Below are 13356 nucleotides of genomic sequence, written 5' to 3'. Positions count from 1 at the left end.
AAACTGCCTTTCAGTGTCTGAAAAGACTGACTGTTTTTGCTTGATGGCGTTATCTGGAGCAGTTGCCTTGCAAGAAGGTGCCTCTCTCCCTAGCACTCACTGCAACCATACATGGTTGCCACTACAACCAAAACTAGAATCCCAGCACTTTGGGAGGCCGAGACGGGCGGATCACTAGGTCAGGAGATCGAGACCATCCTGGCTAACACGGTGAAACCCCGTCTGTACTAGAAAAATACAAAAAACTAGCCGGGCGAGGTGGCGGGTGCCTGTAGTCCCAGCTACTCGGGAGGCTGAGGCAGGAGAATGGCGTAAACCTGGGAGGCGGAGCTTGCAGTGAGCTGAGATCCGGCCATTGCACTCCAGCCTGGGCGACAGAGCGAGACTCCGTCTCAAAAAAAAAAAAAAAAAAAAAAAAAAAACTAGATAAGATCTCCCCATGTTCCTGGAGGACAAGGGTGAGGTCTGACCCTGGAGGAAACATTATACTCTAAAAGAATTTAAAGATGTTCATTTATATTGACAGAGACCTGGCATATGGATATACAGTTTTCTCAGCACCATTTATTGAAAATACTATCCTTTCTGCACTGAATATTCTTGATGCCATTATCAAAAGTCAGCTGACTATAAATACATGGATTTATTTCTGGGTTCTCCATTCTGTTCCATTGGTTTATGTGTCTGTTTTTGAGTTACTTTACTATAACCTTGTAGCATGTTTTGAAGTCAAATAGTGTGACAACTCTAGCTTTGTCCTTTTCTTTTTGCTCAAGATTGCTTTGGTTATTCAAGGTCTTCTGTGGTTCTTACAGTTGTGGAGTCTGGGAAGTCCAGGGTTATGGGATCACATATGGCAAGAGCCTTCTTGCTAGTGGGTACTCTCTGCAGAGTTCTGAGGCAGTGCAGGGCATCACATTGTGAGGGGACTGAGAGGAGCGGATTCTAAGGATATTAAACCAAGGAGAACGAACTACAACACTTGATCAATCCAACTTTATTCATATGACTTCATTTACCACTCTTCATTTAATTGTTAGATTGTGCAGCTAGCAATTTGTTCTAACAATTTATCTCTAACAATTTACTTGGTTAATTGACTTGGTTAATTGAAACTTGGGCTCAACAGCAGACTGATATTTAATGAGACTGAGATTCTAGAATTTCCTTGGTCTGACATAGAGAAGGAATCCAAAATCTTAAGGAAATTAGAATTTGGGAAAAGTCTATCATGTGCTAGGCCCAGAAGATACTTCCTTCACTAAAGTATGAGAAATAAGTGAAAGGAGTATGAGTGTCTTTAAGGAGCTCTGTGGTAACTGTTGTGTAGATGGGATACCATGGTGGGAGGTGCCACTGCAACACAATTAATCAACATTTGGTTGTCTTCTTCTTCTTTTGCGTGTGTGTGTGTGTGAGAGAGAGAGTTCTGCTTTTGTCACCCAGGCTGGAGTGCAATGGCGCAATCTCGGCTCACTGTATCCTCTGCCTCCCAAGTTCAAGCGATTCTCCTCTCTCAGCCTCCCAAGTAGCTAGGATTACAGGCGTATGTCACCATGCCTTGCTAATTTTTATATTTTCAGTAGAGACAGAGTTTCACCATGTTGGTCAGGCTGGTGTCGAACTCCTGACCTCCAGTGATCTGCCCACCTTGGCCTTCTAAAGTGCTAGGATTACAGGTGTGAGCCACTGCACCCAGTCGTTTTCTGCCTCTTAAATCTTCAGCTCCAAAAAGTAATCTTTCTGATCAGTTCAGGGCATGAGAGTTCATGTAGGGTGGATTTCTCAGACTTTACAAGTTCAGGTTAGTGGTTTTAACAATGCATTTATTTATCATATTCATTATTACATAAAAAGACTCTAAAAGAAACTCTAATAATTATTTTCTTGATTTCTGGAGATGTATTCTGGCATGCTTCTCCAGAAATTAAGACCTATTTTGAAGTCTGGCCTTGGTATTAATTAGCTGAGGAACTTTAAGGAAACCATTTAACCTATCTGAGTCTCAGTTTAATCTCAAAGAGAAAATGAAGTTATACATAGAAAATTTAAACATAATGCCTAGCACTTAGCAAGACTCAACAAACAGCTGTTATCATTGTTATTATTTCATTTTCCATCTCAGGTTGTCAACTGACTTATTCAAATAATTATTTTCCCAAACTTATAGACAGGAAATACTCAACATTAACTCTACTGTTTAAATAAACCTAAATGCCTTCTCTTTCTTTATTCGGTGATTTTAAATTTCTGTTCTAGCAATATTTTGGCTACATCTGAATCAAATAATATGATTTTGTTTAAAACCCCAAACTTTTCCCAGCTTAAAAAGAATAGATTATGCCTCACTAGGAATAACTCCATATTCCTTAAATATCTTGACTGTTGATTACTGACTTGAGCTGAATTAATGCAAACTGCATTGAGGCTGTGGCCCAGAAAGAGAGATGTCATGAAAAGGAGTGATAGGAGTCCATTTGTGCTGATATGTCTGCTACCCTATTGCTAGTTGTCTTTCATCCTGGGCAAGGCAATTATTCACCAAGAAAGTAGTTTTAGATCTTTCTCTCCAAGTAGAAGCATCTGTTTTATGGCCGGGTGTATGGCTTACGCCTATAATCCCAGCACTTTGGGAGGCCATGGTGGGTGGATCACTTGAGGTCAGGAGTTCCAGACCAGCCTGACCAACATGACAAAATCCCGTCTCTACTAAAAATACAAAAATAGCCAGGCGTGGTGGTGTGTACCTGTAATCCCAGCTACTCGGGAGGCTGAGGCAGGAGAATCGCTTGAACCTGGGAGGTGGAGGTTGTGGAAAGCCAAGATTGCATCACTGTGCTCCAGCCTGGACAACAGAGCAAGATTCCATCTTAAAAAAAAAAAGAAAAAGAAAAGAAAAGAAACATTTGTTTTATAATCTGTTGCTTATACATTCCTGGAGATTAGTGCGCCCATGTGATATCTTTCCAATATATCACTTCTCTGTGGAGTTGATCAAGAGCAGCAAGTATGACTTAATTCTCCTTCTATCCCCAGCTCTCATGCAGTGCCTGGTGCACAGTAGATGTGCAGCAAACCTTGAATTACAACATCATTTTGGAGCCGTGGTATGTCTTGTTTGATTTGGTTTATTTAGATCAGTTTTCCAGCCATCCCTGAGAGACATGCACTTCGATCAACCACAGTGAATGACTTTCTACTTTAATGATTCTCAGCTGCAGAAAGGAAATGAGAAGACAGGAGGCATGCTGGTCATCTCTCCTGGAAATGTGCAGTTGCTGTTGTATTTTTGTGGGTTGTTTTTTCAGTTGAGTACTCAAATGTCCCTAGATTTTATCAGATCGTTGACAAATGAAATCATATTAACATCTACATCCAATGTCATGCTCCTATTCATGAAAAACTCTAGCCCTTGCAAAGTCCATTCTTCTCCCACTCCCTGGCCCCCAGGTGTTCCTAAGAGTCATCAGGGATGTCTTTCCTGGGTTCTCCTGGCATCTCCTAACTATCCCTTCATTACAAGGCTTCCTGCGTTGGTTCTTATTGCCTACAAGAGTATCTTCATGACCACAGCAGGTAAGACACCCTAATGCCAAAGCCAGGAGCACTGTTTTTCAAAGTTCCCATAGCTACTGACTCTGGAGGTGTCAGAGCAGTGCTGGGCTCCTTTCCAATAGGGGACTGCTTCTCCTCTGTCTTTGCAGCAAGCTGTTTCCTAGGCCTGCAATAGAGCTGCTCACATCCACAGCCATGCACAAGGCCTCAGGAAAACAGCTGCTTCAGCATCTGTCTCAAATCCTCTCTCTGTCCAGTCCTAGTATCTCGGGGTACAGATATCTTTCTATGCCTTCCACTGTCCTCTTTGTCACTTCAGTACACCAAAAAATAAACAAGCACTTCTCCCACATCTACCAGATGACTGAGATCCCCCATATGTCAATTCAGAGAAATAAGCAATGACAGCCCTCACATTCAAACGGTAAAACTCTATATCCTCATCTGGACTCAGCTATGGCATCCTGCTACACATTTTAAGACAAATGGAAGCTTGTTTATTCATTAGTATAATGTAGTATTACACTTGGTTCATAATGGTATACCATGAACCTCTTTCTACCTAACCGTTGTAATCTAAGGTCACTTTGTTATGGTTGTAAAGTTAATGACTGGGCAACATGGATTCTGGTTCTAATTCTTCCTGAAACCATCTGAGTGATAGTAAAGTGTACAGTTAACTGACTCGGGCCTGTTCCCCCATCCACAAAAAAGGTGTTCAGTCCACACAGTTTCTAAAATCCCTCCTAAGCCTAATAGTGCGTGAGATTTTGTGCTAATAAAACAGAATATTATTTGTAGTGGCTTTCAGTGATGTTGGTAGTGGATACAGTGTTCTCTGTCATAACAGTTTGGTATTACATTAGAATGTCGATTACTGCCTTAGTTCTAGACATGTTTCTTATCTTTTCATATATATAACTGAGGTGTACCTACCAGGTGTGCTGTATTCTATTTATTAAAAAATATTATTTTCCCAATAAAGTACAGATTATGTTGAATTTAGGGTGGACATAAAATGCATAATAAGAAAAAAAATCAACATGAAGTGCCTCTCTGAAAATATTATCCCAGACTTGAATTGAACAGGATATATCATCCTGAATTCTCATGGCTGTCAATGCCAAAGTACCACATGATACAGGCATGTGCAACTTGGTAAGCAAAATTATTGATGCTTATGCAAAGAAAGGCTCTCTCATATTAACAGTTTTAATATTTTACTTTGGAGTTTTATTTAAACAACCTCAGTAGTTTGGAGGACAGCTTGAGAAAGCCTTAAGAGTTTGAGACTGAATTTGATGATACTTTCTCGTATGTTCGTGTACAGATAACACTGTTCACAGTGCTTTCCTACAAGACAAAAGAAAGATGAGGTATTTCAGTATAGTTGGAGAAACTAACATTTAGAAAAGTGCAAACTAAGTACTATCTACACATACATTCCTTAAAAATATTGAAAGAGAGGCTGGGTGTGGTGGCTCACACCTATAATCCCAGCACTTTGGGAGGCCAAGGTGGGTGCATCACCTGAGGTCAGGAGTTCAAGACCAGCTTGGCCAACATGGTGAAACCTGTCTCTACTAAAAATACAAAAATTAGCCGAGGATGGTGGCACGCACCTGTAGTCCCAGCTACTCAGAAGGCTGAGGCAGGAGAAGCACCTGAACCCTGGAGGTGGATGTTGCAGTGAGCCAAGATTGAACCACTGCACTCCAGCCAGGGTGACAAAGCAAGACTCTGTCTCAACAAAAAAATATATATATATATATACATATATATATATATGAGATCTATATAGACTATAGATAGGATCTATCTGTTAGCTGGTTTTACCATGTTCTATGTAACCTATATGTGGCAAATCACATATATGTGATATATTTAGGGTATATATAATGTTTATATATGTATAAACAAGGTAAACAATTTGAAATTTGAAGTTTTTATTTAAATATTTTAAATGTCAACATTGATGCATTTTGCTGTTTTACATGCTCTACATTTTCTAAATGACAATACTAGGTTACATTGACCTAGTATTTTATGGTTTCAGGGCACTAATATACACATGACAATACTTAATTCTCTCAGAAAACCTTTGACAAAGACACTGTCTACATCTTGAAGGCAAGGAATCTGAATCTTGAAGAGATTTAATGAATTGTCCAAAGTCACATAAGTACTGAATGGCAGGGGTGGAAATCCACATCCTTGGATTCTGAGTGTAGTGTTCTTCCTTCTGTTTATTGGCTTATGTCATTATAAACAGCAATAAAATCAATCATCCTTAGTCTTCCCCTTGTGACTTTATAAGGAATAAAATGTACCCTTCATCGTAGAAAGAAAAAAATCACTGTATTAAGAAATGAGTTTAGATTTTTGTAACCTACACACGAATCTTGCATATTCCCTTAGAACTATTTTATATTATGTAGAAAGTTACCTTTTTATTCATTTTGGCATAGGTGGGGGTTTGAGAGGAGGAAAATCATGAATACACATCCTTCTACTCTGGAGAGTGGGGAAGGTGACCTGGGAAACCATCTGAAAGGGAGCAGGATGGATTCTATAAAATATAGATTGTCCAGTGAAAACAACCTGACTGCTCATCTCAGTACCACCACATTTTTCTAGCTGCATATCCTTAGGTAAGTCAATGTCTGAATTTCAGTTTCCTCACTGTTAAATGGGATAATAAGCCTTACCTTACAGGATTATTGTGGAAGTTGGGGAAATAATATTAATATATGAAAACATAGGGACATGGTAGTGACATATAACTCATTCGTACACCAAAAACACACCACTTCAGCTTCTTATCCCTGGTCTAGATTTCCTTTCCATGCTTTTGTTTGGTGTTGAGATGGAAAAACAGTGAGACGTTAATCCTGGAGTGGAGTAGAGGATTGGCAACAACCCTCAACCCCTGCTAATATCTTCATTGCACAAATACGTGCTTGCTTTGGTTTACCTGTAGAGTCAAAGGATTAGGCTGCATAGTATTTTCATTCTTTTTAGTTTTTTAGTTCCTTAATCCACACACATTTTATATAATACTTGTGATTATACATTTATCTCATAATTTTTTTCTCATTCTTTTAAACTACGAGAACAAGGAAAATGGCATTCATGTTCATTGTTTTAGAACAAGTTATTTGGGTGATTTTATATTAGTTGTGCAGAAGGTGGGAAGATAGAGAGGACCAGCTCACTCACCACCACCATTTTCCCATCCACCAGCTTTCTCGTTATGGTGGTTTCTTTGCCATCCCAGTTCTGAACTTGAATCAGGGACTCCTTATCTAAGGTTACTTTACTCTGAAAAACAGAAAAAACTAAATTCAGCTTAGCTGATCGTATTTCAACCCTAAAATTTTATCGGGTGGCAAATTCTTTTTAGCTGTTGTAATACTCTCAGGTAGTTTTAGAATGGTGTTGACAACGCTATTTATTTATTTATTTTTTATTTATTTATTTTATTATACTTTAAGTTCTAAGGTACATGTGCATAACGTGCAGGTTTGTTACATATGTATACTTGTGCCATGTTGGTGTGCTGCACCCATCAACTCGTCAGCACCCATCAACTCGTTATTTACATCAGGTATAACTCCCAATGCAATCCCTCCCCCCTCCCCCCTCCCCATGATAGGCCCCGGTGTGTGATGTTCCCCTTCCCGAGTCCAAGTGATCTCATTGGTTATTTCCCACCTATGCGTGAGAACATGCAGTCGATAGTTTGCTGAGAATGATGGTTTCCAGCTGCATCCATGTCCCTACAAAGGACACAAACTCATCCTTTTTTGTGGTTGCATAGTATTCCATGGTGTATATGTGCCACATTTTCTTAATCCAGTCTGTCCCTGGTGGACATTTGGGACATTCTTGATAGTTCAAACTATCAAGAATGAGAATGATCTTCAAACAGCCATGTGGAGGACACAATGGCTTGGGATGGGAATATATACATACTTATGGTATATATAAGTATACTTATATATCATACTTATGGGTGGAGGCGAATCGTCTGAAAAGCTGATCAGGGACGTGGAAGGAGAAGGACTGAAAAATTGCAGACAAGAATGTTTGGTGGAGGGGAATGTGTGTGAACTTACAGGAGTGGGCAAAATATGTGAAGATTTTTGGCTCTCATATTAACGAACACTAGAAAGCATCAATCACAGAAGAGGCACTGAACAATAGAGTAGACAAAATGACTAGGCCAGTTGACATTAGGCAGTCTTTGAGCTGATGTGATGAACACATGAATGGTGGAGCCACAGTTCAGAGATAGAAGCCATACATGGGTTCTGTCTCACGTCTCAGTACTGACACTTCTGCAAGTCTAACCTGTCAGCAACAGGGAAAAACACCGCTCCCAATACATCTTCTTCCAGGAGGTGATCTTCAATCATAATTTTCTTTGTGGGAGGGGATCGATGTGCATCCAACATATGTGGCAGCACATTTGACATTTTCTTGAAAAATCCTGGGAATTTTAGTGCCTTCAGTGCCTACTCTTAGTACCCAGATTACCCTCAATGTTGGGTCATTTCCTGGCTTCAGCCTCATGCCTGTTAAGCTGAATGAGCATAGTCATACAAATTACTCAGGAAAACCAACCAATGAACTATGGTTTCTTGTTTTGTTTTGTTTTGCTTTTTTGACACAGAGTCTTGCTCTGTCAGCCAGGCTGGAGTTCAGTCAAGTGCAGTGGCATGATCTCAGCTCACTGCAACCTCTGCCTCCTGGGTTCAAGCAATTCTTTTGCCTCAGCCTCCCAAGTAGCTGGGAGTACAGGTGCGCCCCACCATGCCCAGCTAATTTTTGTATTTTTAGTAGTGACAGGGTTTCACCATATTGGCCAGGCTGGTCTTGAACTGACCTTGTGATCTGCCTGCCTGGGCCCCCCAAAGTGCTGGGATTACAGGCGTGAGACACCGCACCCAGCCAAACAATGGTATCTTTACCAGCCATATCTGGAACATTAAATCAAGAGTGTAACAAAATTTTTAGTCTCATATTAGACATACAATGCTAGTTGCTTTATAAATGTTAAATAATTATCAATAAGACTATTGGCCTGGATAAGATATTAGAATTTGGATAACCCTATTTATTTTAAGACTTTGTCAGCAGTAAATTTGTTGGCTAATTCTGCTGAAGAAAACAGGTTTTACAATAGTAAAACTGTAATATTATCTTGAAGAATAAGTAAAATGTTCTTTCTTTCTTTTTTTTTGAGACAGAGTTTCGCTCTCATCACCTAGGCTAGAGTGCAATGGCGAGATCTCGGCTCACTGCAACCTCTGACTCCCTGGTTCAAGCAATTCTCCTGCCTCAGCCTCCCAAATAGCTGGGATTACAGGCGCGTACCACCACGCCCAGCTAATTTTTGTATTTTTAGTAAAGATGGTGTTTCACCATGTTGGCCAGAATGGTCTCGATCTGCTGACCTTGTGATCTACCCACACTGGCATCCAAAAGTGCTGGTATCACAGGCATGAGCCACTGCACCTGGCCATGAAATGTTCGTTTTATCTTTGACTGTGTAAAGAGTATTATCTTTTTGCATAAAGAATTACAAATACATTTTAACTTTCCAAATAAGTGTGAAACTTCAGCCTGGACAACACGGTGAGACTCCCATGTCTATAAAAAATAAAAAATTAGCCAGGTGTGGTGCCACATGCCTGTAGTCCCAGCTACTCGTGAGGTTGAAGTGGGGGAATCACTTGAGCCCGGGTAGTTGAGGTTGCAGTGAGCAAAGATTGTACCACAGCACTCCAGCCTGGGCAACAGAGACCCTGTCTCACTAAAAAATAATACTAAAAATAATACATGGGAAACTAATTCAAACTCCCATTACATGAGCTTACTTAAAAGAAAGAAGGCCTCTTTCCTCTTCTTATCCCAAAAATATTTTCCAGTTTTTTGTTGTTGTTGCTGTTGTTTTTGGAGATAGGGTATCACTGTGTCATCCAGGCTGGAACGCGGTGGTGCAATCATGGCTCACTGCAGCTTCAACCTCCTGTGCTCCAGCAATCCTCCCACCTTAGCCTCCTGAGTAGCTGGAGCTATAGGCACGCACCACCACAGTAGCTAATCTTTGTGTTTTTTGTAGGGGCGGGATCTCACTATGTTGCTCAGGCTGGTCTCAGACTCCTGGCGTCAAGCAGTCCTCCCCCTTTGGCCTTCCAAAGTGCTGGGATTATAGGCATGAGCTACTGCACCCAACCTAGCTTTTTTATTCTAGTAGATTGCTAAGAATTTAGCATAGAAATCCATATTAGGCATTTAAGTCAAAAATTTTCTTCCAAGCCGGGCGCGGTGGCTCAAGCCTGTAATCCCGGCACTCTGGGAGGCCGAGACAGGCGGATCACGAGGTCAGGAGATCAAGACCATCCTGGCTAACACGGTGAAACCCCGTCTCTACTAAAAAAATACAAAAAACTAGCCGGGCGAGGTAGCAGGTGCCTGTAGTCCCAGCTACTCAGGAGGCTGAGGCAGGAGAATGGCGTAAACCCGGGAGGCGGAGCTTGCAGTGAGCTGAGATCCAGCCACTGCACTCCAGCCTGGGCGACACAGCGAGACTCTGTCTCAAAAAAAAAAAAAAAATTTTCTTCCGTTTTACATGGTATAAGAATTTAAACACTCATATTCATTTAGTAACCGACTATTACAGTGGCATGATAGTTCCTTTTATCAGGATATTGCCCTCCATATAGTTTAACCATCCTCTATTGAGTTCATTCATTCAAATAATAAATATTTATTGAACAACTGTCATGACCAAGCACTGGGTTCTGTGAAACAGACAGGAAATCCTGTTTTGGATGAGCTTACCTTCTGATGTAGGGAAAAAGACTGTAAACGATAAGTATAGAAGTAAATTACATATTATAAATAAATAATATATTCCTGAGATATGTGCCCCTGAGATATGAATGAAAACTCTGTGTGGCACTTTCAGGGTGAGACAATGAAAAGCCCATGTCTCTTTGTCTACTTTGGTGTTGGAGAAGACCACAGTGTCCACAGGTGCAGCTACAAGGTAGTTGAACCTCTTTTGGCCTGGATCCCTGAGAGATTAGGAGGAGCAGATTTCCTGTTTACTCCACTACACACACACAAACTTCCCCAATGCCACCCGACACCATGTATGCACTGTAAGTTAGAAATAAATCCACATTGTGTTAACTCACTCCGGGCTTGTGGTTCATTGTTATAGTGGCATAACCTTACCTATACCAGCTAATATGAGGTTTATTCACTGCAATTCTATGTGTGGAAAACTGCTACAAAATGGGTAAGGAAAACTTTTGTTTCTGAGAGGACTAAACAGTAATCTAGGGAAATTATTCTCAAAATGTGGTCTGCTAAGCATCTGCATCAGATTCATTAAGAATGCAATTTTCAGGGCCTCTGGGGATGGCAGTGAGCAGGAGGCATTTTTCACAAGCATCCCAAAAGATTTCTATCTTCACATATGACATCCTTAGACCTATGTTTTAGACAAAAGTTTCTCTTAAGGACTTTAGATATGTTTGCTAGAATTGCTTACTTACCTAGGATGATATCTAATATTCTTTTGAAACGTGTCTGAAAGACTGTCGGAGACCTCACCTTTGTTTTGTGGCCACTTGGTGTGATTTCCTCAAACTCTTCTCCCAGCTTAAAGGAGATCTCATTATTTTTAAAGATGCTTTTGGTTTTTATTGTGATGACATCTCCTTCTGTACTGATGGTCACAATGGGTTTTGCCAAACAGCCCAGTTTCCTGCTGGCTCTTCCTATACCTGGAAACCAGATAAAAGGAGTATTATCTTTTCATGTAAAGAATTACAAATGCATTACATTACAATACAATACTTAAATCTGTTGTTGAGTCCAAAAACTCAACATTCTCTGTATAATTCTTTGCTAACTAGGAGATTTGTGAGTTGAACAGATTTAATGGTGCATGAGTTCACATATCCCAAGCTAGCAGCTCCACCATTACATATTAAAATAGACTATTTTTGCAGAAAAAAAATCTGTCTCTAGTTTTTGTTTAGTGATTATTCTTTTTCACTAGTCCAGTAATTAATCTTGTTGATTTGGGGACCTCTTTGAAAATCTGATGAAAGCTATCAACCATCTCCCTATTTTTAATTATATCCACTCACATACAAACAAAATACTTGGGTACAGATTTTGCCAGATATTTAGCTCTTCACTTATATTCTTACATGTATACATATATGGGTTTTTTCCCTCAATGATGTATGTTTTTATTGTGGTAAAATATTCATAACATAAATTTACCATTTGAAGTTACAATTCAGTGGTATTGAGTATATCACAATGTTGTGCAACCATCACCATTATTTATAGGATTTTAAAAAATATAAATGTTATATCTTTTGTTTTCAACTTGCTTTTTCACCTTATCTGTATGTCTTGAAAATTTTCCATGCCACTACATATAGATATATACTTTTTCATAGTACATAATATTCCACAGTGTGCAGAGACCAAAACTTACTTTGTCTGTCTCCCTGTTGATGAGAAATTCATTTGTTTCAGTTTTTGTCATTACAAATAACTATGCAGTGAACATCCTTGTATACACAGTTCTGTGCAGCACATGTAGGAGTATTTTCAGTAGAAATAGCATTACATATACTGCAATACCTAAGTTAAAATTATAAGGGAAGATATATTGGGAAAATACTATAATGCAGTTCATGGGATTCATATTATAAAACATGATCACAGGATGTGACAGATTGGATGTGGTTCCTGAGGATATTCACATCCTAATCCCTCGAACCTGTGAATGTTACCTTTACATGTTAGGGGACGTTGCAGATGTGGTTAATTTAAGGATCTTGCGATGGGGAGTTTATCCTGGATTATCAGAGCAGACCTCAAACATAATCACAAGTTTCCTTTTAAGAGGGAGGAAGAGGGATGCTAAACTACAGACGAAGAGAGAGCAGAGTGAAAATGGGAGCATTGCAGGCACACACTAAGGAAAGCCAGCAGCCAGCAGAGGCTGAAAAACAAGATCTATTCTGAACTCTCTTCTGAAGATCCCTTAAAGCTTAAAGCAAATGTTTACAAAATAATCATTTTTAATATAGTTGTATTTTTTTGTTTTAAAATATTTATCAAAATCACTTGCTGTTTAGTATATGATACATGCCTGCTTTTTTTCTGTAAATTCATGGTAACTTATATGAGGGATGATTGTCAACTCCAGAGTAGTTTTGCACAGAACTATATCTTGGTACTGAATCAATATTTATTTTTTCCTGTGTGAAAAATTAGGGAGTCCAAGATTAGTATTATTTTATACAGAGCAAGTTCTGTGCTATCAAAATGCCCATTTTTACTGGATATGATATGCAAGTAAACATAGCTCACCCAGCTCCTTCAAGTATTCTTCGAAATTTCCACAAGAAACGGACCTCCATGTTCCTTGGAGCTGGTCAACCATTCTGTCTGAGATAAGTTGATCTCAGAGAAAAGTAGTTTCATGTGTATGTTGGTATTCCCTGAAGTAGTATGGGAACTTATTTTTAATACAATTCTGGGTAGAGAATGAAATGAGAAAAGTCAGGAAATAAAATAAGGAACTCTAATCCTTGCAATGTTCCTTGAGTATCATCTAAAGCAGAAAAGCATTCTTAAATGTAAATAAATCAGGATGAAAATGGAAACATAGAAGAGTGTTTAGCAGAACTAGATATACCTTTTCCAACACTAATTTAGAATCAAAACTAAATGTTACTTTCCTTCCCTAGGACCTGC

At 39.5% G+C, this 13356-nt stretch overlaps 1 protein-coding gene across 1 annotated transcript; it reads right to left on the bottom strand.

The window, feature by feature from the left end:
* Positions 1–4765: 4765 nt before the first annotated feature.
* On the bottom strand, positions 4766–13105 carry FABP12 (fatty acid binding protein 12). The gene is made up of 4 exons (XM_011937130.1): positions 12970–13105; positions 11185–11357; positions 6775–6876; positions 4766–4908 (listed from the first exon to the last, which is right to left on the bottom strand). The coding sequence occupies exons 1-4, from the start codon at positions 13040–13042 to the stop codon at positions 4834–4836; spliced, it is 423 nt and encodes a 140-aa protein (XP_011792520.1). The 5' UTR covers positions 13043–13105; the 3' UTR covers positions 4766–4833.
* Between the last annotated feature and the right edge of the window lie 251 nt (positions 13106–13356).

The sequence above is a fragment of the Colobus angolensis genome, unplaced genomic scaffold (assembly GCF_000951035.1).
Source record: "Colobus angolensis palliatus isolate OR3802 unplaced genomic scaffold, Cang.pa_1.0 Scaffold16, whole genome shotgun sequence".
Classification (NCBI taxonomy): Eukaryota; Metazoa; Chordata; class Mammalia; order Primates; family Cercopithecidae; genus Colobus; species Colobus angolensis.
The sequence above is the reverse complement of the archived record's forward strand: the minus strand, read 5'-3'. Positions and strand labels throughout refer to the sequence as shown.

Bases quoted from the DNA above. Each gene is read 5' to 3' on its own strand.
- FABP12 (XM_011937130.1), bottom strand. From the start codon at position 13,042: ATGGTTGACCAGCTCCAAGGAACATGGAGGTCCGTTTCTTGTGGAAAT. The intron at 6,877-11,184 runs GTGAGGTCTCCG...TCTGTTTTTCAG, and splicing joins CAAGTGGCCACAAAACAAAG to AGTAAAGTAACCTTAGATAA. The intron at 4,909-6,774 runs GTGAGTGAGCTG...TTTGTCTTGTAG, and splicing joins TGGATGGGAAAATGGTGGTG to GAAAGCACTGTGAACAGTGT.